At 38.6% G+C, this 25,819-nt stretch overlaps 1 protein-coding gene across 3 annotated transcripts in view; it reads right to left on the reverse strand.

Annotated features, from left to right (window-relative positions):
• Positions 1 to 688: 688 nt before the first annotated feature.
• Positions 689 to 25,819, reverse strand: part of SLC38A6 (solute carrier family 38 member 6) — a 38,174-nt gene continuing 13,043 nt past the window's right edge. For all 3 annotated transcript variants that reach the window (XM_042047662.1, XM_042047663.1, XM_042047664.1), the window contains exons 6-16: positions 20,868 to 20,946; positions 16,386 to 16,468; positions 15,857 to 15,915; positions 11,584 to 11,649; positions 11,336 to 11,389; positions 9,715 to 9,794; positions 8,925 to 9,025; positions 6,773 to 6,897; positions 5,758 to 5,902; positions 5,547 to 5,641; positions 689 to 4,446 (exon numbers count right to left, since the gene is read on the reverse strand). In XM_042047662.1, the coding sequence (XP_041903596.1) occupies positions 4,366 to 4,446; positions 5,547 to 5,641; positions 5,758 to 5,902; positions 6,773 to 6,897; positions 8,925 to 9,025; positions 9,715 to 9,794; positions 11,336 to 11,389; positions 11,584 to 11,649; positions 15,857 to 15,915; positions 16,386 to 16,468; positions 20,868 to 20,946 (968 nt within the window). In that variant the 3' untranslated portion in view covers positions 689 to 4,365. The remainder of the gene's footprint in view (positions 4,447 to 5,546; positions 5,642 to 5,757; positions 5,903 to 6,772; positions 6,898 to 8,924; positions 9,026 to 9,714; positions 9,795 to 11,335; positions 11,390 to 11,583; positions 11,650 to 15,856; positions 15,916 to 16,385; positions 16,469 to 20,867; positions 20,947 to 25,819) is intronic.

Genomic DNA, 25,819 nt, shown 5'->3' on the forward strand with positions numbered 1-25,819 from the left:
TTGCTGATATTTATGTCCACATGTGTGAGTATTCCTACAGCTCTGGAATCAAGCTAGCAGCACAATAATGAGGGTTTTTTCCATGTTTGCTTATACTCAGGACTCCCTTAGACCTTGCAAAGTGCTTGGAGCTGCACTCACAGGACACAGCTAGTGGAGAGCACTGTGATTTACAGCCAAAAAGCACATCCATGCTTCAGAGCCCCTCATGGCCAGCCATCGTTCCTCTGCTGCTACCCCCTAAGGAAATGGCCTGTCCCCCATGACTGACCCTCACCTTGCTGCACAAGAAGGCCCTTCCCAAAGGGGTCTCCATGAGCAGTTTTTCACCCCATTAAGCACTGCCAGGCCAGCTGCTCACCCTTTCCCCACACCCCAGAGGCAGTGCTGGCACGGAGCTGTGCAGCCACAGCCTCTGAGATAAATTCTGCTGGCTTGTGTTCACAGAGGGGACCAGATCAGCATGGAAGAGATGAGTTTGCTGTCCAGGAACCAATACCTGGGAGGACAATAACTGCAGTTCTCACTGGAAAAGTCATTCTTTGTACCTTGGTGTTTTGGAGAGCACAGTCCAGAGTAAAATCCATCACTGGGAGCAGATCAGCCTGGGAGGGGCAGTTGGGAACATTTCAAGATGTGATGCAAAACATCACCTGCACAACAGAGTGGAGATCCCACACAACTTGTGTAGATTGTAAACTGCTTTTTATTTTCTGCTGGTCATTTTTTGGAACATGCCTTGGCTGTTCCACAGTGAACCTGAGACAAGGAGAACTCAAAACAGAAAATCTGTTGTACAATACACAGGTCTGACATGAGCTGCGCAATTTTTACATCCAGATCATTATTGATTTCTTTTGGGAATTCCATTTCCACATGAAGTGTGGCTGGATGAACACTACTGAAGCACACAAGTACCAAGACCACCAACACAAACTGAGAAATTACACAGCCCTTTTATAATACTGAAAATTCTCTCCCACTGGCAGTAAGAATAAACAGGTCCAAAGGTTTCTTTGTATGGAGAGCAGCTACACTGAATGGTTTCAACATCAAAATCAACTTGAAAACAACAATTTCAGGTAAAGTGCTAAATTAAATCTAACTAGGAAAGGAGTTCTACAATAATCCTGGGTCTGAGCACTGTTGTTTGGCAGTCTCCTTCCTGCCACACTGGTTACAGAAAACACTCTTCACACCCAGCTTACCACAGCCCAGCTGAAACTTGAGCAGCCTCCAAATGGACAAGGAATGGAAATAGGAGAAAAAGAGAAAATAAATCAAAGGCAACCAATTAATTTTCATCTCTCACATTGTTCTTCCTGCTCAACTGGGGAAAGGGAACCTTTCCAAGTGAGTTCAGAAATGCTGTGGGGGTCCCCTCATCCATTCCTGTCTTCAGAGAAGAAGGTTGGAAAACGCTGATGACAGGCAATAAAGTAGAATCACTGAAATTTATAAATCTGGAAATTTGGAAGAAAAAAATATCTATATGCAAGAATAATGAAGAAAATATTTGTCAGCATTTGAGTGAACTGAGAGTTCCAGACTGGAGGCCTCTTCTGCTCAAAAACTTCATGGAAGTGCACAGGTGTGGGAAAACCCTTGAGACACAATGCACAGCACAGCCGTGGGAGATGAGAACGATAAATTATTCCGGTTTTTCATTGTGGACAACACTCATACCTTCTAAATTTGGGAACAGAATATTTTTTCTGCCCCTCTCTCTCCCTTTCTCTATATTTTAAGTTATGAACCACAGAAATTCAGAAGTAGCAGCATTTCTAATTCTTTTTCAGATGAAAGGTAACAGGCATTCTGTAAACTCCTGTGCTCTCCTCTCTGCACCACAGCCAAAGCACAGTAATAGAGCTCAGCAGAGCTGTGAATTGCTCCCATTCATCCTCATCAAGTATTAACTTCATACACTGGAATGCACCATTCCAAAGTCTACCTATCAGGATAGTCAGTCAATAGTCAGGCTAGTTAGGATAATACCTAAGGATTAAAAACAATACTATAGTGACTTCTGCAGCACTACAGGAATCCACTGTAAAATTAACCCTGTATTTCAAGTATTTTCTCAGTCACATTTTCAAGATGATGCACACAAACCAAACTGCCTGAGGGCAACAGAGCATTACAGTGCAGGGCAAGACTCAGCTGTTTCAGAGCAAGGCGGGAAGAGCAAAAAGCTTAGCAAAGTTTTGCCAAGTTTCTGTCTCCTCACAGATAATCTAAGTATTCAGACTTAAGCATTATTGGTTAGAGTTTAAAATAAAGTGACTGCAGTGATGTTCTTCTGTAAAATTTATAATAAATACACTCCCTAAATTGTAGTGTCTGCCAAAAATCCCTGAGTGTAAGGTCTCCTGTTTTCCAAAGGAGTTTTGGTTCAGTCAGACAGAAAATCACTTCCTGATATACAGCTGTCAGTGCTTATTCAAGGTACACTTTCACAAGGTATATTTTTAGTTCTCTACAGTAGTGCCAGAGATTCCATGAGCATCTGAATCCCTGCAGTGTGACAAAGCCTGTGAGACACAGTTATCAGAGGACAGCCACAGGCAGGAAGGCAGCTACACCTGGTTAACAGGAATTTGAATTGGAAGAATAAAGGCAAGTTCACTTTTTAGGCAGATAACGTCACAACTTGTGGTCACCTTGGTTTTCTGCTGGTTCAACATGCTGACAGCAGCCACTGCCAGTGCCACAGGAGGAGCTGGGGACTCCTGGCCAAGAGTGGATGTGCTGTTTCTGGTACTGCCAAACTATTACATGGCTCACCTGGAGTCACGAAACCTCTGCTAGAAACTTCTTTATAAAAATAACTTCAGCCTTTTCCAGGGATCTTTTTCTTTGGGATCCTACCAGAACTCCTGAGTTAGTTCCCTGGCCTCACCGTATGTGTCTATTTCTATATTAAACTCCTAGGTAGAAGGATACTTCCAAGCAAAAAAGGATTTCTGAAGCAGTACTAACCTGCACCACCTGGGTGGCTCCAGGCCAGCCATTAAAAATGAAAAGTATCGTCTGGACCCTGAGAGAGCCAAGTGATCTGTTGGCATGAGAAACCCTAGTTTGTCAGCTCAGGAATAGAGAAGGTGATTCCACCTCTGCTATTTGCTGTTCCTTCCCATTAGACAAGAGAGGACCAAGCACATTCAGTCAGCCTTTGCTTCCTCAGGGCATGAAGTCTCTGAAGAGATAAGGCCACTTTAAGGCCATCAGATTGCACCTGATAGAAGCAAATCTTAAAAAGACACCATAGTCTCAGCCACTGCTTTCAATCTACTACAATGAGGAACTTTTCTTGTGGGTACCCAATTCCATTTCCAACAAAGCCCAGTTGGTGTTGAAAATTGCATTCACATTCAGGGGGCTAAAAAAAGGGGTGATTATAAAACATGGAAGTTTATAGACATATGAGGTAAAATTAGGGTTCTAAAAAAGTAAAATTTCCCTTTGTCTTCAACAGAGGCAGATTTTCATCTTTTAAGCCCAAATATTCTCTGACACACAACAGAACACAAAATACAGAAACACTTTAGTTCAAACCTGAAACATTTGTAAAAATGGGAATTAGAGAGAAAAAGAGAAAAGTCTTTCACTTGGAGGAATACTGAGGTACTTTGAGAAGTATTCAAAAGCAGATATTAATTGAAAAATGTCTATTATTAACTGCAAAATGAAAAAACAAAATGAAATGCTACTAAATGCTATTATGCTTAATGGGCAAAGCCTGCTAATTTAAAAATTACATCAGGATGATTCAAGTGTGCTGACACAGAAAACCTGTATTTCAAAAAAAAAATTAAAAAATATTATCATGATCTGCCCATTAAACTGGGCTAAGGCAGTTGCTCTCTAGATCCATCTTAGGATAAATTAAACACTTGGAATCAACAAGTTCTTAATCTGAACTGGTTGAAATTTTGGAAATTATTCAAGCAATACAAGTCTTTCAAGGATTAGGACAATGTGCATTATCCTAGGTGCAGATATCACATTATGCCCATAAAGACTGATGTAATGTCTATTTACCTTGTCTTGAAAGGACAAGTTATTTCAAGTGTCTGTTTTGTTCACCATGTGCCCTAAACCATTTTTGCATTGCAGAAATTCTCGAGACCTTTTTACCTGTCATTATTACATCATGGAAAACTCATATTTTAGAATGGCAAAGACAAATTGTCCAATAACTGAAGAGAGTGACTCAAGATTAAAGAAGGACCATCACTAATGTAGCTGAAAAGAGCATTACTTCTTCCATGGCAGCTTTGGTCAGTGTTTCACAGTAGTGTTGGCACCTCTCTGGTTCTTGCTGTGCTCCTGAAGCTCAGTTCAGACAGTGTCAGTAAGCTGTTACTGATCAACCCAATTGAAAATTATCAGAACCAAACTGAGAAGGCCAACACAAATGCCAAAAATAACCAAGGCACAAGCCTGTGAAGAAAGAAAAACAAAAATTAATATTTTGCTGAAAGAAGCATTTTACATGTCCAAGGCTTAGGAAAGTCCATAAGAATAGGTACAAATTGTGTCTTTTAAAATAATCTGTAATGTTTCAAATTACCCAGTCTTCAAACACAAAATATCTGCTTAGGGGGAAACTAAACCAAGCCTGGGATAGTTTCACTGGAAACTCTTGGAGCAGTCTGGTTTCCCTGCTCACACTATCCAGCTGCACAAAAAATAATTTGCCCTTTACAACTTTAAACAAATTGAGAAACTGAATTTGTATTTTACTCAAAATACAATTAAAATTACAATGGATTTTTTTACATTTTTGAATAAAACCACAGTTCAAGAAACAGTAGCTTGCTGATTTATCACAAGGCCCCAAATCTGCTGGAACTAGTCATGACTTAAAATGGTCAGAGGGCATCATTATTAGATTTTCTTCCAGATTCCCTGTTTTGTCAATACAAGAGCAGCCCCATAAATCGTAAGAATAGCAGAAAGACTGTATAAACAGTTTGTCAGCATTTTGGCCACTGACATGAAGCTGCTCTGCTGAGCAGTGGTTAAAATGAAGACAGACAGTTACAGTGCAAAAAGCACAAATTCCAACCCAGAACTTAACCTACTACACCAAAAGAGAAACCACAAAGAGGAGGAAAAAAAAAAAGGAAGAGGACAAAAAAAAAAAAGATGTTTTTGAGAAGTCTTGCATAGAAAACAAGCACAAAAACTGTTTCACTTAAATGCAGTTTAGCTTTGTACCAGCTGCCCAGACAGCATCAGAGTAAAAACTGAGGAGAAACTGGATTAAAAGTCAACATCTGAAAACTATAGGGGAAAGCACATACTCAGATCAGTGGTCCAGCACACGGACACAATGCCTGCCAAAAATCTCTGGTGAAGGAGTTTCAGAAAGACCAGAGCTACCAGTAAGGAATGAAAGAAAATGCTCAGAGATTTTGTGAGCGGCAATGAAAACAAGAGCTTTGCCCCTCGGACTGTGTGCTCCACTCTGTATTAAAATGCATTTAAAATGAGCCTATTTAAATATTATTAGTGCACATGAAAAAAAGAAAACATACCCCTAGTTTCTGTGGTGATATAAAGTCCTCTCTGTTAAGCTTAAGATAAAATAGTCCAGGATATACGAAAAGCAAACATGTTGATGTGGTTGAACCTTTAAAAAACAGGAAGATTTTGCTTAGAGAAGACTGAAGTCCATTGCAGAATCATATACTGAATTTCTTGAATTTAAAATAAAAACCAAGAAAACCAACCACCACAAGAACTTACCAACTACTCCAAATACATTTTTAATGTCAGGCACGTACATTGCAAACAGAACAACAACTGTATTCAGTGTTAAGGTGACAAGGATATGGCAAATCCATGACCCAGGAAGATGAGAGAAAAACACCATCAACACAGCTTTCCTTGCCTACACAATACAAAGACAAACATTGTGTGGGTAAATACATACATAACATATTTTTTGATCTTATCTCAATTTCATAACCTTAAGAATTACATCATTCCAGATGTGAAAGAACATTTTAAAAATCTAAATGCCAGAAGCTTAGCAATAGTTTAATGCTTTGTCTCTCTGTAGTGTAGAGTATAATTTATTACTGTATTAAAGCAAGATTTATCACATGGCCATTAGTCTTAAGAAATTACTGGCCCCTCCCTTTTTTGGAGGGACAAAAGAAGGCCTGGGGGATAGTGCTTTGTCTCTTTGAACATGCTTGGTAGCAAATGTCAGCATGTTGCCAATTGATTCATAATCTATACAGTGCTTCCATAGACAGAGTTTTGCCTGTATCATTTTTTTTGGTCCTAACTGAATGAATTTTCAGTTCTACCACAGTACTGATAAGCTAAAGCAGAGGTTTTTTTGGTGAAATAGGTCTATATGTGTTTTTAATTTACAATTAAATTGAGTTTCAAGTATTAGTGTGCTTGTGTGTGGGTGCGTGCATGTAGAAAGGAAAAACCAAGTCAGCAAAACTCAATTTAAGACTAAAAAAAAAAAAAATCAAAATAAACTTTAGAAGTTCTGAATTCTCTAAATTAAAAACAATGCTGTGGGCTACTTTTAATCTGAAATCTGTCTCAAGAGCACAAATTAGCTTAGTGGTTAGTTGTTATTTTGGAGCTTTCATGGAACATATGCAAATATGTGGTCTTTGATCAATCACTTGACAAGTGAATAAGATACACAAGACTAGATGTGACTCAAGAATTGCAGTCTGCAAAGCATTAGTGACCAGTGCTCACTGCCAGCTCCAGAGCACTCAGGAATACTCACTGGAAAATGGATTAGAGGGACTGTCAGGAGCACAGCAAACAGAATGGCTGCTCTCACAGTCATGATGATGGTATCGTTTGGCAGGTACCTGGAATAGCCTTGCAGCAATTCAGAGTCCACTTTGTCTGAAAACAAGACAAATTAATTGCTTTGTTAATCACTGGAGAGCTAAGGTAATTAGCAAGGCATATTAAGGTGACATTCAAATGGATCCATCTGCTTGGGGGATGCAGACACACTCTGGCATAACTGATACACTAGGATGCAAAATCTTCAGAGAAATGAGAAACTTGAGGAGGCAGTCCAGGCAGAGCATCTGCTGAAGCCAAAGATGCCTAAAGAAAAGACACAAATGTGAAGGAGACAGCATAAAAAAAAAAAGATGAGGAAATTTAACAGCAAAAGTCAGAGCACTGAGAGTGGGCTGCTACCCTGATTTTTTTTTTTTTTAAATCTTAACTCTGCTTTTTTGGACTTCAGAATGGACTGAAATTTTCAAAGTCCAGTCACTCTGTGAAGTTTCAAATTCACAGAAAACAGAAGAAACCATCTGAACCACAGAGAGATGAAACATGCCTCATTTCAAAGAGGGAATTCCTCTTTTGTTTTCAATTTAAAATAAAATGTTTTACATTTTCTCAGACTGGTGTTTTAGGAACAGGGAACAGACTTTCTCTGTTTAAAGAAGTAAGTTAATTAAACAAGACAACCAGAAAGTGAAAAGGAGAAGAAGCTTGCAAGGGGAAAAAACCAAACCAACCAAACAAAACAACTCTTACAGACATCCACTCTTGATTCCAGCATTTCAGGCTCCTGAGTCTTATTAAAGTTACTAAAAGAAATCGATCCTGCAGAAAACCAAAATCATTCCCAGTGAAACAGACTGAAAGACTACGGTCAAGACAGGGTCTTGTCCCAAAGAAATCATGGCAGTAAAGGTAACAGCAACTGGGATGGCTTCCAGGACTACTCTTTTTTCCTCTTTTTTTTTTTCCCCTTTCTTACTGAGATTTCATCTGGACAGATAATTACCCTGCACTGCCTGCTGAACCTCTCAGAGTTGCACTTAAACGTGTATTTTCCAACAAACCTCACAGAGACAGTGAGGAAACAGCAACAGTGGCCAATATGCTATTAGGGCCTTCAAGACTTCCCATATAATTTTTCCAAGGTTTCTGAATATCTAGGGAATATTTTCAGACATATGCTTACACTTGGGGGTAAGAGGTACAAAAGTCTCTAAAAATCTGGAATTATTAGATGCTGAAAATCAATATTCTTGGTGCTTTGTCAGAAACAGTCTCATCCCCACAATGAAGAATTTTAAAACACTCTGAAAGGAGAGGAAATCCTAATCAGAACTCTCATCTTACTGTCTAACAGTCTCCTGTAAGAATTTTCATTAATTCCAATCAGTAAAGATCAGCATGTGATCATCTAGTGTCAGAAGACATTAGAGTGATCCTCATAGATGACTGTGATGCATTTATGTGACAGCACTGGTATGAAAGCACTCCAGAATCAGTAAGTAGAGGCAATTCAATCAGACCAGATGTGTTACCATTGCTCTATGAAATAGACACTCACCTACTTCTGCCAAGGCTGTGATGGACCTTTACAAAAAGGCCACTATGTAGATAAGGGGTCTGATACCTTTCTGTGCACTTGGGACATACAAGAATACCAGACAGAAGAAGTCATCTATGTTTAAACTCTACTAAAAAACTGTACCCAGAAGTATTTAGAAGTCCAAATGTAGAGTAATAAAATTGGTACTACAACGCAGAGTCACCTGAACTCTACAGCAAATGAAAGATGCCTGTAGAATTCTGCAGGGCAAGTGTGATACCCCACCCACTCTTCTGATTGGTAATAAAAAGGTACATTTAGTTCATCAAGCACTATGTCAACAACATTTCTAAGAAATGTGCACTTCTTGGTTCAGTTCATGTATCAAACAGACACACTTCTGGCTCAGGAACTGCATGTAAGACCAGGAGCATGTGCTGGAAAACCCAACTCAAAGCTTATCCTCTTGAATTTTTAAAATCTGAGGGTTCAAGTGTACCAGTGCCTAAAACATTCCAGGCAGAAAACATTTACCATTTATCGTTAACCCCTGTTCTAAGGATTACTTGAAGAATACACTTACCATAAAATGTCAGGTACCCAAAGAGAGCAGACAGAAAGTAAATTAGGAAACTCAGACCAATTCCTGTGACAGTTACCTTCTGCATTCTCCTTTTGGATGGACTAAAATGGAAAAAAAAAAGGAAATTAGTGTTGCTTTATCTGTATTGAGGATGATTAAACACAGCACAATCTATATAGTACCTTGCCTTTGATAAGGAAGTACTAGCCCAATTGATGGCCACTGAGTATTCAGTATTCAGTGACAGTCTGTGCTGTCACTGGTATTTAGGGGGTTTAAAAGTATTTTTAATCTGGTAATTAAAAGGGCACTTTTCAAGCAGACAATTAACATTGTCCCCATCTTGTATGGAATTCAGACATCTTAGTGTCTCTTTTAATGAAAACTGGGATTTACACAGGATGATATCTATTCAGAGCCAGGAACAGAATCTCTGTCAAAAAACCCTCACTGGATCAGATGTGGCCAAATGCAGATTCAGGTACAGTCATAAAAATTAACTATTGAAGTACCTTAGCAAATGACCTTTTTTTTTCTCCTGATTGTCCAGGGCAGGACAATATACTGACATTGATGATGGAACCATATTTACTACTTTTCTCTCCTGTAAGAGAGAAAAAGCCAGTACAGACTAAAACTATACATTTCCCAAAAGCATGAAAGCTCCTTAGTTTGCAGTGTTTGATGGCACTGACTTAAAAATAAAAATTACTCAGGATTAATTTAGGGAAAATACTACAAAAAAAGGTTATAATTATATTTTAATATTGCATGTGTTGTCATACATTACCTTTGGAGCTCACAATAGATTGGCAAGACTGAGGTATGGCACAGAAAAGAGAAGGCCATAGTTGGTATTGCATAAGCACTCTAAAATAGAAAGAAAACATCTTTTAATTTGTTTGCTATTACCGCTTGTTCAAAAAATATCTGGATGAACTCAAAATTCAGTTCAAGTGTTGGAAGTCAGTAGAAATATTTCTAGATGAATGCTTTGATATAAATCTCCACAACACAGAAATGGTGTCTCTAAATCAGTCCACAAAAATTCAACCTTTTCAAGTCATGTAAGTTCAAGTGGACATAGCTCAGTTTCATCATCAGGAGAAGTCATGCTGCCTATAAGCCAAAAACTGGAAGATTCTTTTTTGACTATACTGAAGCCAAGTACTTATGTAGAAAGAGCAGGATATGTCCCAGAGCCAGTGTATCATTTGTGAAATTCTCTAAGAAGTTTTCCAAATTCTAACATCCATGGCTACCTGTCAAATTACTGATTCCTTAACCCTGACCTGACTATTTTCTTATTACTCCTTCAGAAAAATTTGGATAAAACATAAAATACAACAGAAAATATTAACAGGAAATATAACATGCTTTGGCATCTGAAGTTTTAAGACAGTTATGTAATTAAAGGTGCAACCACACAATTAGTGGTGCATTATTCCAAAAACTTGTAATAAAAGAGATGAATGATCTTGTACAGCTTACTGCAATTGCCAAGTGGAATAAGCTGAACTGTAACAAACACTTTTGTGCTGAAATAATCAGGCCTGTACTGGTAAAAGATATGCCACTTTCTATTGATAAAACCTAATTTTAAAAAAGAAGTAGAGGTGAGTGACAAGATTCTCCAAAGCACAAAAGGCCAGGATCCCATGGTAGATGTTTCTTCTTTGATCTACAGATAACATTTGGCTCACATTTGCATTGCCCAAGCTTTTTTTTTTTTTTCCTTCCCCTTACCGTTTTCTTGGGAGGGTAGGGATGGATTTTGCTTTTTCAGAGAAATGCAGCCACATCCCTCCTAAATCCCACTACAGGGCTATCCCAGATTTACCTTTTTCCCTTCCTCTTCACCCCACAGAGACCAGGGTTCTACATGATGCTTCCCCTCCTGCAAGCCTTGATGGGTGGTGACATGATTTAAATGCCACATTAATTAACAAATACCAGAGCTGGCATCCAAAGAGATGCACAAGATTGCATCAGGCCTGAAGAATTAGCTTCAGGTAAGGAAAAACTAAGGTTAGGTCCAGGCAGTGTCAGGAAACCTGCTCTACCCTGCCAGTAACTAAGAGCACACAGCCAAATAGCACCAACTTCCAGCTGAGGGCATGTTAAGTTGGCTTGATCTGATTGCATGATGAGGCTGACCACTGCTTCATCTGTTATACTTTCTTCTTTGGTCATATTTCCAAAATATTTTCATAATTGCTAACTTGGACAGTCAGCCTTCATATAAAAAAAAAAAGTGAGACTGGATAACACTTGGCAGCAGGTACAGAAAATATTTCAGCAACCCATAATAAGTTTTACACAAGGACAGCTTACCCTGGGTAAGGCTTAAACCCCAATTTTTTAAAAACCACCACCCCCCTTTAAGTTTGTGTATTGTTAATAGAGATTACCTCTTTTGAAAGATGAAAGAGCTTTGCTTTACAATCCCCAGTAGAATTTGAAACCTGTAAAACATAAACACGAAAAGAAAAGGCATAATGAAAAAATAAACCCAAACCACAGACATGAAACTTTTCAGATTCTGTGATGATTAATAAAAGAAGGAATTTAAATTGTAAGCCATTCTGAAAGTGTTAATGTAAAAAAAGCATTACAGTTTACTAGTAAAATTAGGACTTCAAACCAGCAAGGACTTTACCTGTAAAGTCTCTATGGCACTACTCAGAGGTAGAGGACAAGGGATCGACCATTTCTTAATCACAACCTGCAGAGACAGCATATTTCATGTATGAATGATATCCTAAAAATCAGTTTTCAATTTAGATACACACAGCTGAAGTATCAGCCTGTTGGAACACACAGCAGGGAGCTACACCCCCAGTAAATTACCAGGCCTGCCTGGTAGACAGGCCACCAGAAGGAGACTTGACAGAAAAGCTTGTCAGTGCCACTCCATCCAGCTGCTCACCCTGCACAGCTGGCAGCCTTATGGCCCACGGATCTGGAGGTGGGGCACAGCAACGGGCTCTGACATGAGCTGAAATACAACCAGCACTTCCCAGCCACTCTCCCTGAGCTCCACACCAAGGGCCTCCCATCCGGAATTGCTGCTGTGTTAGCGATCCCAGGCTCGCGCCCCAAGCGCACAAGCCCTTAACAGAGATAGAGCAGAGCCTAGGGCTAATCTTAAAAGGCAGAAACATATGGCTTGGACTAGAAAGCAAAGGAAAAACAATAAATGCAATTATTGTCCCAGAATGTCATTGGGCCTTCAGCTACACCCTGCTGGTTTAGGGACTGCCAAGTAACAGGGCTGAAAATCAAAGGGAAATTAAAATAAGGAATGTTACCTCCTTCTTCAGGAGCCCAGCTTAAAATGATAGTTGCATTGCTCTCCTCACCCTAATTAATTTCCTATTGTAGTTGCCTGGCTTTAGAGGTTATAATTCTTTTGGAAGCCTAGAGCAAATAATTAAAAACTTAATTAAGGACTCAGATTCATGAGAAGAATAACATGGAAGGGAGCTCTTCTCCTGGCTCAGACAACTGTGTTTTGCCTGCTGCCAAGTGGTGTTTCCCAGAGGATTAGATGCTCCCTCTTGTCACCAGTGCCAGGAGAGGCAAACAAATGTTACCTCTGGCCAAAATGTGGGGAAAGAAAACTGTGGGTACATGGCAGGCTGAGTGCATTGTGGCAGTAACATGTTTCAAATTGCACAAGAACAACTCACTCAAGGTATGGAACTAGGTGGGAGTCTGATCAACAGCAGCCTGCAAACACCAAGCACTAAAATATAATTTGGGCCTGTGTTGTGTTTAAAGGCACCCAGACAGGGGAAGGCTTTGAAGGCTCCAAAGTAGTCAGCTTTGGGGGAACTCTGTCTAAAGCTGGAATAGGCTTCCTGAGCCCTGGAAAGGGGCATGGAGCTGAAGGGCAAGGTTTGGGGAAAGTAAAATGTGCCTGGCAGTGGTGAGGGGAAGCTTTCCTGCAAGCTAAAGAGCAAAGATATATATAAACATTGCAGGGGAGGACCAGACAAGCCAAACCTAAAAGGCTGGAAAACATTTTTCTAAAATAAATGTAATATAGATTAAGAATAGAATGAAGTGGAAATAAAAGAAGACAAAATAAAATGCACTAGGTGCATTTAAAAATCTGTATTTATATTTGCCCACCTACTTAATTATTCAAATGTGTTTGGGTTTCCAATTGTAGTCTAATGAGGTTCCCCAGCAGGAAAGGATTTTTAAGCTGGCAGCACAGCCCAGTTAGCTGAGCAGTCATGCAGGCACCACAACTCCCCTCTAGAACTTCAAGCCTATTTCATATAAACATTCTTTTGAGTATAACAAACATTTGGTTTTAAGTGAAAAAAACCTTAAAAATCAAGAGAGATTCTGTGGGAAAAGGGTATTTTAAGACCAAACCAAAAACATTGCTAAAGAATAAAGTTAGAGGCTCAAAGTGTTCTAATAATCTCAGTGATTTTTTGTATCCTGCAGAGGGAAAACAGGAATCCCTTTATTCCAGCAGTACTGACAGCACTCAGCAAAGGGGCTGTCTGTGCATAACATCACTCATTACATATGGCAGGTTCCCAATCTGCAACATGTTTTGTTCTGGGAACATAAGAGATTTATAAAAACATACCATCAGCAATCATTAACACCTTTGTTGAACAAGCTACCAATAATGCTGTCTCCACATTCACAAAAAAAATAAAAGTGTGTCTTTACGCTTCACCAATATTCAATACAGCAAGAGGGGAGGCAATAACAAAACAGTTTAACAATCAATTTCTTTTCCCTGAGGATTCAACTCGGGGAAGCATTCAAAAGTCAGAACCAAAAGTGCTCAGGACCTCACAGAATCTGGCTTTGAATTTATACTTATATACACTTGTTTATCTCCTAGATCAGCTCATCTCAGTGTCTGCAGTATTTTTGCAAGGGAAGACTAGAACCAGTTTATCGGTTTTAAAGGAAGAGATACTGAGGCACACAGAGGACATTCATGACGTGCCCAGGCCCCAGAGCAGAGCCCAGAACAAAGAAGTCTCCAGCCCTTTGCTCGGTGCACTCCCTGACCAGACTGACCAAGACGTCTCTTTTCTGCAGGCTGCAGTAAAGTTGTGGCTTGCTGGCAAAAAGCTGAACAGATGGTGTGCACTTGAAAAGGCACAGAATTACTGTATATGCAAAATATAATTATATCACTTCCATATGACTAACACAGTTCTCTTCTGGAACAAATTAAAACAGATCTGCCACATAGAAATTAACAGTGTGCAAACTAAAACACCATTTCAACAGTACATATCACCCACTTCAAAGCAATTAGATATGAAAACTAAACCACATTTAGTGCCTTTGACTTTCAGGGCCTGAACAAGTCAGAATATTCTGTCAAGAGTATTGGTTTTCTGGAAATACCCATAAAGGCTTTTAAAAATTTTGACCTCACTTAGATTTACTGAGGCTGCTGCTTTGCCATTTAACAAGAAAGAGTAAGCACACAAATTTAACCATTTCATAAAAAATCCAGCAGTCTGTATTCCTTCATTAGCACTCTCTACCCACTTTTTTTGATAGAGAATCACAAACTAAAATCTAGTTTAATTCATGCTTACACATTTGCTTTTTCAGGGACTGAAGTTGTTTTCAAATGCATCCACCCATTACAACAGCTTTCCTTGGAGATCCATAGGCATTCCCTTTGAAATCTAGGGAGCTGAACTGGTTTTAAAACCCTTGCAACTTGCTTCAGTCAAAGGCCTATGTCAGCGTTACAGTTAGTGCTTTTTCTTACCTTTTTTTTCCAATTCCTTTTTTCTTTTAAAGATAAATTTTAGGAGAGAGGTCAAAAGTTAAGGTAATTTATAAATATTACAAATGAATTTCCATTAACTCTGGAGAGGCTGTGGCTGCTTCTCAATGTTCAGCTTAAGAAGAATACTTCCCAAGGTCCTACAAACACTGCAACTCTCCAGGGATACCCTAGGGAGATGTTTTGACAGCTTTGAAGTTTGGTTTTATCACATGGTTTAGTTCCTAATGGATTGCCTTGGTCTCCTGGATGGCATGTTTGTTCAACTTGCCTTCAACTCTGTTTATCCCTTTGTGAAACAGGTATTAAATGCAAGTCAATGCAAGCCAGAATGACAGGGCAGAGGGGGAACATTTTTGCCAGGCTCCCAAATAAGACTCAAACAGATGACAGAGTGAGAGCTGTTCAGTTGTACCACATATTACACATGTGCATTAACATACTTTTTCCCTGTAGAAAGAAAAAAGTGCAACTTAAAGGCACATTTTCTCTCTTAGATCTGCCTAGCAGGTCTCACTTTTGGTATTTGGAAACATCTACCTCACAGGGGCCTTGAGAGGGTGAACATCAGGGTCAAAAACCCCCATATGGCTCAGAGAAAAGAACTTTTCCTTTCAGCTGGAAAGGAGAATAAGGTCATTGACGTATTAATGAATCTTGTAAACTGCCTTAATGAAGTTCTAGTTTTCTTTGCCTTTTTCTGAACTCTGTCACTCCATTATACATGTAAATTTAATTTATTTGGAGTATATTAAATTTTCTTCTGCACTAGTTGCAGTAAGTAATAGCTAGAAGTTAAGAAAACAGAATTCCATTCTCTGCTAGTAGGGAAACAAAAATGTATGTGCCAGCTCCCTTTGCTGCACCCTCAGCAAAAAAAAAAAAGAATTGTTATATTTACCAGCCCAAAATATAATTATTTTAAATCTTTTCACATGCTTGGAAGTTCATACACATTTCCAAACCTCAGCAAAACAAAAGTAATCTGTCCAAGCAAGGACATACTGAACTTAAGGAAAATTCTAAATTTCACATAAAAAGTTAAGGGGGAGGGGAAGACAAATTAATTTCAAAACAGACTTATGAAAACATTCAAACAATAAGGTAAAAAAAAAGATAAGCTGTGCAGAGATTTTTAACTTACCACAAGAGTAAAGTACACCGTAAAGAAAAATGATAAACTACTTGTGTAGCCAAGAAAGCCTGTAAAATAACAGTAAAAATAAAAGAGAATTTATAAGGAAAGTGATCCTAATGTACAGCTAAAGCTTTACATTTTAGGCATGTTTTCTATTACAGTGCTTGGTATCTGGGGCTTAGGACTCAGAATAACAACATTCCAACTGCCTGTCACAGATCATTTATGTAGTTTTGTAGGGCAGAATTAGAACTGGCTTACCACTAATGGCATGCTGTAAGTAAATGCAGCTCTTTAATGTTCTGCTGTAAAGATTTTATTTTAGTATTGCAGACAAAATACTACTGCAACCCAAGTAATAGGTTAACTAGGCAGGGCTGGAAGGCAGAACACACTACAACAACTTAAGTAATCACCACCACCAGCAGCCCCCCACCAGTTTAAATAAATAAATAACCCATTAAGGTTTTAAAGTCTTCAACTGTAATTGCTACTAAAGTAGAATAATATTCACTTCTCTCCTTTAATTACTCACCAATTTTAGGAAGAAGGGCCAGAGGAAAAACAATGCAGACTGAAGTAAGCAGCAGCAGCAGTTTTCCATCAAGGTACCAAGACCTGTTGGAAAATCTATTTAGGACTGATACAAAGCTCAGGAGTCCTAAAAATATGTTTAATTTAGAACTGTGATCTTAGACAAAGCAACCACTAGGAAAAGAAAAAAATAACTTCTTGTGTCACATGCTATTTACATGAATTTGTACTCCTAGTTTCTACACTGATATGAAACAGAGCTCCCAGATAATGAGGGAGCAGATCATCATTCCATAAGAAACCAGCATTGCAGGCAATGTTCCATAGGCAAGTGTCTGCATGGATCAGGGGTCTGATCCATGCAGGTGTGCCAATTTATTTCTCAGCAGCACAACATGCAAATCCCCACCTTGATTCACAGCAATGGTCAGACGGAAGGATGTTTCATACTCTGCAGATTTCCAGCAGAAGTACTTACATAGCGCACTGTGTGCATCTAAAAGTGGATTACAATTTACACACCTGAAGAAACAGCAACATCAATTCCCACTCACTGCTGAGCTTCCCTTCCTTGCATACATCCATGAAAGAAGTAAAAGACAGAAGGGATGGAAATTATGCTGATGAAATCTGGTGTAATGTTTATACATAAAACCACACCTATTAAAAAGCATTGTAGAGGCTGTGAGGTCCTCACATATTTAAAATCTATTTGAAGCATCCAAATCCCATCTCTGAACTGAGGAAAGCACAGATGGATAAGTTGTTAAGTAACAGAAACATCTTGAGGGTGGCTGCCCTGACTTGGCAATAACCATATCCTCTACTGATAAACATCTTGCACATCAGCCTCCGACTTTACCACCTATAAACACCTTGACTTTTGACCTTCCAGTTTATTTAGTCCAGGATATGGTTAGCACCTAATAAACAGGCAGCACCTCAAGTTATCATGAGGAAAGTACCATAACACCTGTGCTAGAGAAGAATTACCATACAGGTATATTAACTACTGCTATACATCATGGACAGCCACTTGTGTCACTTGTTTGAAAAAAAGATGTAAGTGAACAGAGAAATTTCAAGGTTGAGGGCATCTTTACTGTATCAAATCCAAAGGAACCATTAGGTGACAATGTCTCTAGTAAAAACAAGTCAAAATACATCATTCTTCAAAAAGTGTATTATTAGCTAGGTCTGCTACTGCTACAGTGAAGAAGCAACTTTGCCCAGATCAGCTCCTTGCTGTAGTATTTATTCATCACGTTGTTATCATTTAGCATTCATATATTTTTAAACTTTTTCTTTCTTTCCAGTCTGGTGGATGTTCAGATGAGGAGGAACAGCATCACGGCAGAGGACATAAGGATCATGCACTATGTGTAGATGTGGGACCTCTGTCTAAATTTCCTGATTCTAGACATGCAGCAAACCCACAGCTGCCACCGAGGTTCACAAGCTCAGCAGAACAGGCAGAAAATTATTTTGGTTACTTTACGGTAAATGAAGAAACATTTGTGGGCGAGGGGGGGAACAGAGAGGAAAACAGCAGTGAGGAAATGAAGGAGAAAAAGTAATTTTGGACATTGCTTCATTTTGGAATACCAATTCTTATACTTAAAAAGATCTCAAAAAAACTGCATAGTGGACTGCTTATCAGAAAATGTGTCCATTTTGTCCTCAAAGTACTGTTGTAAAAATACACTTATTTTCCAAAGGCAGAATAAATGTTTTGATAGTGCCTTTAAAATCAATGTGATCTGTAAATTTAATCCTATATGATAAAAGCATTCAAAATATGAAATACAGAATATAAATCCTTGACTCTGCTGAAAAAGCTTTGGCATGCAGGTGTTTCTCCTCCCTCCCCCATATTTTAAGTAAAAGCAGACATTTATAAATCGCTTTAATTTCATTCCTGAATTCAACAGAACAAGATATTCATATGTTCTAAATTAGGATCTTACTCTCAGTCCATATCAATTATACAACACACAAGCAAGACAACTTAATTGCATCAATCACATCCTCTGACAGGGTCATTAAATGTTAACAGAGGGCTCACAAATTACAACTTTTTAACGCAATCCTCATTTCATGTCATCAAAACTATGTGGAATTCTTGTTATGCAGACAGAAACATCTCCACTCAATATTAATAAATGTTCATATTGTATGGTTTTGTTTTTTAAAAAGACATGAGGATGTGTTAGACTGGCTCTGAGCCTTTCAAACACACACACACCTGCTAACCTTTATCTATAAAAATAATTTAATGCACAAAACATTCTTTAGATGGGTTTCCCAAATGTACAGCTCTGGAGGGTTTATGCATATAAAATACTTTCACAGATAGTTTAACTGACACTTTTGATACATCCTAACTACAGTTAAGATAAATTCTGCACCAAATGAAAGAGTATCAGATGGTATAATGACTTAACAAAAACAGAACAGTTGTGCAACCACATCTGGAAACAAGTGGTCCAGGTAAAGAAGTTGAATCAAACAATTCAATATTTATGCCCTTTGCATAAGTGAGTTGCTGCTTAGGCTTGGTATTTGAGTACCTATTTTTGTTGAACAATTGCCTACAATTTAAAATATCTGCTAGTAAAAACATACACTTAACATCTGCAAAAAAATACACAGAAACAAAAGATTATGCTCTACCACGGCCATTAATATGGCAAAAGAAATTAAATATACATGTGGGCATGCACGTGTGCATGTTCCTGGAATACTGCTTGACCACTGCACTTGAACAATTTGCTTGCACAAATACTAGAGGAGGGAAATTGTGTTAAATAAACACTGATTGATGCAAGAACTACAATTAACAGAGGCAGAAACTGGATGAGACCAGGCTGCCAATCACCTAACCACTAGAGCTGTGGTTAGGATTCCTATGGACAATCTCAGCTCTTTCTAAATGCAAGGGTGAACTTCATTCCCATCTCAGACTGTAATTTCAGCTAAGGAAGAAGCGTGGGTGTTGGCAGAGCTGACAGATCACTGAGGATTACAACAGCTATGGGGATTTGTAATAAACGCTTCAACACCGCAACCTTTCTGTGTGTTCACATCCAGGAGATCTGAGGTAGGACCTGGACAGACAAAGCTGTTGGGAGCATTATCCCACAGGCAGAGCCTTTTTCAGACAGAACAACCCTCTGAGCAGCGCACGGGACCTCCACGTTCTACCCACAAGGAGTTTTCTTAAGCTGTTTGTTTCAAAGTGTATCTTTGCTGAAAGAAAAGTCACTTTCCATAAACAGAGCTGACATAAAATTAAAACCAGCAGTAAGAGATGTTAGATGCTAAATTTGGGGCTGGCAGATTGGAATACATGCAGCAGATACAGCAGCAGCTCAACACCACTGTGTATGGAGAGTGAGGCTGAAGTATGAGCTTGAAGGAGAAGGTTACAGCACCCAAATGAAAAGCTGATGACTACTGCAGCTGGAAGAGATACATTAGCAGACTAAAAATAACATATATACACAAAATGTAACAGTTTAGCAAAAAAAAAAAGAAAACTGACAACCTTACTAAAAATGTGAAAGACAGAAAGCAAGATTACAGCCACAATTAATTTTTCAAACTCATTATAAAATCCAGCAGTTGTGATAAAATAGAAAATCAACTAAAGTACCTTTTAACAAACTGATTTCCCACTTAAAATTCACCCACAACATTCAGGAATAATACAACCATCACGCAGCCTTGAGACAATTTCACCACATTTCAATCCAGAGCAAGTTTTGAGCTGAAAACATCTGAAAATAGCAGTTTGGAAAAACAGCTGTAATGCAGTCCAAGATACACTGTTACGAATGACAGCAGCACTTGAACAACTCAAACAAGATATCTCAGTGCTGAAGCTGCAGTGTTTGCCTTAGCACAGGCACAGATTTCTTGCGACAGTTCTGATGGAAATGTGAGGGACACACTCCTTACAAACAGCTTTACAGCTAAACTGCAAAAAATAACTTCTTTCCTGGGAGCCAAGTTTAGGAATTATAAACCAAGTCTGAAAACCTGGCATTTTTCCCAAGACAAGTCCAATTACTAGAGCAAGACAACAGAATATTTCAATATAAATGCCTGCCATTTTTTGTACTGTGATTTTGAATTAAGTGAAGTGATAACATGACAGCAGTGGAAATGTTTCTTCTCCTCTCCTTCCAGTATCTTCCTGGTTCCCCTTCTAAAATATTACAGAAGGGAGATTCCTGTAGATGGAGTTTTGCCACTGACTTTGAGGTCATCGGATGGGAAATCGCCATGAGGAAAGAATCACGCTCCGTGTGTGTGCTGCAAGATTTGCACTTGCCAAATACATTTCATATTCCAACAACTCATGTAAATGACTATTTTCACATGTGATCTCAGAGAAGTGCCAGTACCCACGTCCTTCAGCAGTGCTGAACTCCTTTTTTCTTCAAGACAAACACAGAATGTACAAAGCACTTTTCCTTACCCACTCTCGGCTCCACTCAAAAGCCCCGCAACAGCCCCAGGAAGTTCAGACTTCACAATCAACAGATAAGATGACATGGCTGCAAACAGAAGCAGGACAGATTTAGCAGAAAAACAGCAGCATCTCAGCCAGCACGGCTGGACCGGCATGGTTACGCCTGGAACATCTCAGCTCTGTGTGAGACACCACGGCACCAGAACCAGAATTTATTTTCTAATATACTTCCTTTAAAAATAGCTGCTAGTATTGCACTGATGTCAGCTAATGCCTCCAAAGAGACTGTTACAATGTGAGTCTTGAAACAAGGAAAACATAATCCAGAGGACTAAAAGGCAAAATGATATAACATATAGGCCTGCCCTTCTACCTGGGAATACAGACCTACAGGCTTGAGACAGACTACACAGCCGCAGCACTCCTCCTTTCTCTTTACGAAACATTATTCATGATGAGAGTAAATAATATTTGTTTCTCTCAATACAGTAGGGTTTTTTAAAGACTCTGTTTTCATAGTTGTTCAATTGCTGTTACACTAAATAAATACAAGACAGAAATTCAAACACAAGAATAGGACTTGAAAGGATTTTTTATACTGCAAGGTTTGGTCCTCAGAGCTAAGATGATTATCAGTGACAGATCCCTGCTTCTCATGGTAAATCCATCACCAACAAGATCCCAACAATAATATCAAGTGCAGAATTGTACAGGAACTGTGAAGCAGAAGAGAAATTATTAGCTACTCTTACAGGAGTGTTGACTTGAAATTAAGTGTTTTTCATTCTATTCAGCAGAAAGCAATGATGCACACACAGAAATCCAAAAGCTCCTTCACAGTGCCACTTTTCTCCTTCACTAAATAAAGTGATCAAAGGCATGAATGAGAGGTTTTTAAATCCCAATTTATACTAGTCTGATACCTTCATATACTGTTTGTGTCACTTTTTCATGTAACCAGCAGAGAATTACTCAGAAAAATCAAGCTTTGCAGACAGTTTCAACGAACATCAAAGCCTAAATGAAACTAATTTCCATCCAGCAGCAGCAAGTAATTTTAGTAACATAAAAAAGCTTAGTTACATTCAATCCCTGACAAAAACTCATCTGTTGTATTCAAATTTTACTGTTCTGTATTTAGTAATTCTTTAAAATTTTACCACAGTATATTTATTCATGCTTTAAAATTAAAACATATATTTTGAAAAGGTAAAGCAACAAACTTTCATAAGATGATATTTGAATAAGTTTGTGGGGGTATTTTATTTAAGGAATGCTTTGAATCTTAAAAGAAAAGATGTGTGGACTCAGACACTGCTGTACACAGCAGTTACTGTTAAATTTTGAAGAAAGGGTAAGGTGGTCCCTATGAAGAAAGAGAATTCTATTAATACAAAGTGACATCTACCTACCACAAGGTTAAATTAAAACCATTTGGTAAGTCACTAATTAAGGAAATATTCACTTCTTCATAACTAAATGCTCTGCCTTTTCCAATATTCATGTATATTTAGTGACATGTAGCTGTTGATTGTGTGTGCTCAGGTATTTATCTGCTGTCCTGATTTACTCTCCTACAACAGAATGTAGGTTCAACCAGAGAAAATTACAGCATGCATATTTCTAAGTCACTAGAATTTATAATTAACCCAATTTTTCACGCTAAGTTGCAGGCAGATGCATATTTCACTCAATTTTTTTTAAATACTAAGTGGGGGAGGAGGGAAAGGAAAATTCCTCTAAACTGCAATTCAACCTTATTTATCCATTAGCCTTCTCCCCTGTATGATACAATTCTTTAGACACAAGCAAGTCAGAATTTTCATATATTTATGTCCTTCAGAAAGATTTTAAAACTAGGTTTTTGCAGTCTCCACTGCAGAAACCTTCAAATTAATTTCCAGATCAGATTTCCTCCAATATGCAATCTGTCACTCTGCCCTTGCATTCCTATTAGCCTCTGGCTAATCACTTGATCACTTATCCTTTGTTACTCACTCTTTGTTTTTGAGAGGAGTCCTATTTCACTGAATTCCACTCCTAAGGAGGGAGCCAGTCCTGCACCAAGGAACTTGTGCATGCTGAACATTTGTGTGCATCTTTCCTCCTTTCTCTGGGCATATGGGAAACAACCTCACATAGTAGGATTTCCACCACCCCCCCCCCCCCATTTATATTCTCTTGTTTGCTCTACAAGATGAGTAATGAATTATAAATAATTTTATTTATATCCTGATGCTTAAACAAGACCTGAATCTTGTATATGAATCTGAGCAGGATGCCCATGCTTAATACAGTTTAAAAAGCCAAATCCTGCTTTTAGTTCCTTTGCAAACAGTTTTAATTCTCCTCAGGAGAAACAACTCCTTGTAGCTTTACTTGGCATGAAGACACTAACCACTGTGTAACTCTGCAACACACTACAGAATGAGCAAAGAACGTGGGTTGGTTGGTTGGTTTTTTAAAGATGAAACTAAAACAAGAAGAACTAAAACAATAGGACAGTCTTTTTCTACTTGAGGAATCAAGAGCATAAAATATGACAGACAAAAAGTCACATATCCTTTGCTCCAAATAACAACTTGTACCTCACTTCCCTGCCGCCCCCTGCGACCGAAGCCACGTCAGGCTGCGTTGTACAAATGAAATGTCAGCTCTCCTTGGCAGCCTTAACGTGCAACGGAAGGAAGAATTACACAGGCACGAGACTGAACTGTGACACAAGTGAACACAACAAAAAGCACACCCTTGTGCTCTGATTTACCCCACCTGGAAATACTGACAGAGACACCTACTCCAGCACTGAGGGAGACGGGTTTCCTGCAGAACAAATGGCGTGCGATGGTGCAGTCCGAGGCTGCAGCAAGAGGGGGATGCCAAAAGGGCTGAACTAGAACTACGTGAGCAACCTTCATATGGTCACTTCCTAACTTTCAGGTCCTGAATTTGCATGTATTATGTTACTTTTAGGTAATTTTCAGTATGCATCAAGAGCTACTTGATGGAGAACTAAGCAGTTCTGAACTTCTCAATGGGCCTTGACACACCAGAACTCAAAAGAAATCAGAATTATATTAATAGTTCATTATTCAGTAGACTTGCACTGTGTTGAAAGCAGCAAGACATACTGCTCTTAAAATACCTATCACTTTGCCATGTTCTGAAAACTTGGTATTAGCTCTTTCACAGAAAAAATAAGAAGTTTATTAAAATATAAAATAGAGTACTTGCTTTACACTTCCATCACTACAGCCTGCAGTGCCACCATAAGCCGTGACTCTCTATAAATACACAGAGCATGCATACATTTTTCAGAATGTCTTTGCTGTGCTACAATATTGTTTAACACTGAGCATATGTGCCCCTACGTGAAAAAAACAGTTACTAGAGAAAAGGTTATGTTTTTTAAATAGTCCTCAAAATACATCTTCTGAGGTAGCCTCATCTTAAAATATGTGGGTTGCTGTTTGGTTAACAGCAAAAAAACCCCTGTAACTTCTTATTATCCTACCCAAAAAGAGACCAAGTGCTGAAGTCCACAGCAGTGATGCCAGAGAATGTACAATAAACTTATACATAAACACAGAATTCATGAGGATAAATCCCTTCAAATCAGTTCATTGAAGGAACTAAGGCTTCTGGTTAGTTTTTCCTCATCTACCACTGTAGATGAGCATATTAGAGCCCTATAAAAATGTCTTGCATTTTTAAGCACTGTGCAAAGATGGAAACAAGTTCCCCTCCAAACTTCCCACAGGAGAAGACAGGGCAGGTACTGTTTCTAATATTTCCTCCTAGTGGAAGCTTAAAAATAAACATTAGGATAATTTATCTGGTTTCAAATGTAGATGTAGAATGGAGTGTGTGACTGAAGATGTTATCCTTGTTCATGTGGAGAAATTCCAAGAACTGAAACAGGTTGTCATCTTCTTTGCTTGTCTTCCTATTATGGAGACTCATCCTGATGAATTTCTGCTCCCTTGCCTCCCTTTTCCTTCTACCTTTAGCTTTTACCTGAATTAGTCTGGAACTTAACTATGGCAAGCTTAAAAAACAAACAAAAAAATCCTTCTTATTCTACATGGAACACACGGGTAGCAGATTTATTTTGACAAAACTTCATTAGTTTAATTATTTCTGTACATTTATACTAAAAGAATAGAAAAGTTTCCTACACAGCTCATCACATATTCCATTCTGTAGTACAGCTGCAGGTTGAGATTTCTGTCTTTTTTTTTTTTTCTATTTTTTAAAGCAAGCTTAATATTCTTTACCATAGCAAACCTTCCAAGAACCATTCACTGCAATAGGAAAACACAGGAGCATGGGTCATCAATTGTTGAATTAGTACAGGAGCTGACAAACCTGCCCTTAATTAAGGCAGCTCTGCACTGGAAATCCTCACTTTGAATCAGTCAGGGTAATTAGGCTTTCAGGTCAAAAGTAAACTGTGCTGTGAAAACAAACATTTGAGTTTGTTTGAAAACAGAATTAGATTTCCCATACTTAAAGGAACCTCAGTAATTTCTTAAGGTATTAAGGATGCAGGTCTCAGCGTGTAACAAGCTGTATTTTATTTTATTCTTCCGTGACTTGCACCATTCATTTATTTTCAAAGTTTCTGGAGTACTGTTGTTGCTGATTACACAAAGGTAATTCCCATCCACCCCCTCAGTCTGAAAAAATAGTTGCTTTATTTAAATTTGAAGCAAATTTTGCAAATACGTTTAGAACTAAACTGCAGAATGGATGAACTTGGCGGGGGGGGGGGGGGGTGTAAAAAAAAAAAAGAAAAACACAAAAGAAAATAATTTGCAAGTAAAAAATGTCCAATTAACTTGATAAAAGTGTCTTTTTAGTCTCTGCACAGCATCTCTAAGCAGGCACTCACAGAAAGCACACATATATATGTTTGCATAGGGGGGAGGTTAGTTAAATATTTCATTGTTTACCTGGCA

The sequence above is a fragment of the Corvus kubaryi genome, unplaced genomic scaffold (assembly GCF_017639235.1).
Source record: "Corvus kubaryi isolate FWS band 111438036 unplaced genomic scaffold, C.kubaryi_AGA036_p1.0 66, whole genome shotgun sequence".
NCBI classification, from domain to species: domain Eukaryota; kingdom Metazoa; phylum Chordata; class Aves; order Passeriformes; family Corvidae; genus Corvus; species Corvus kubaryi.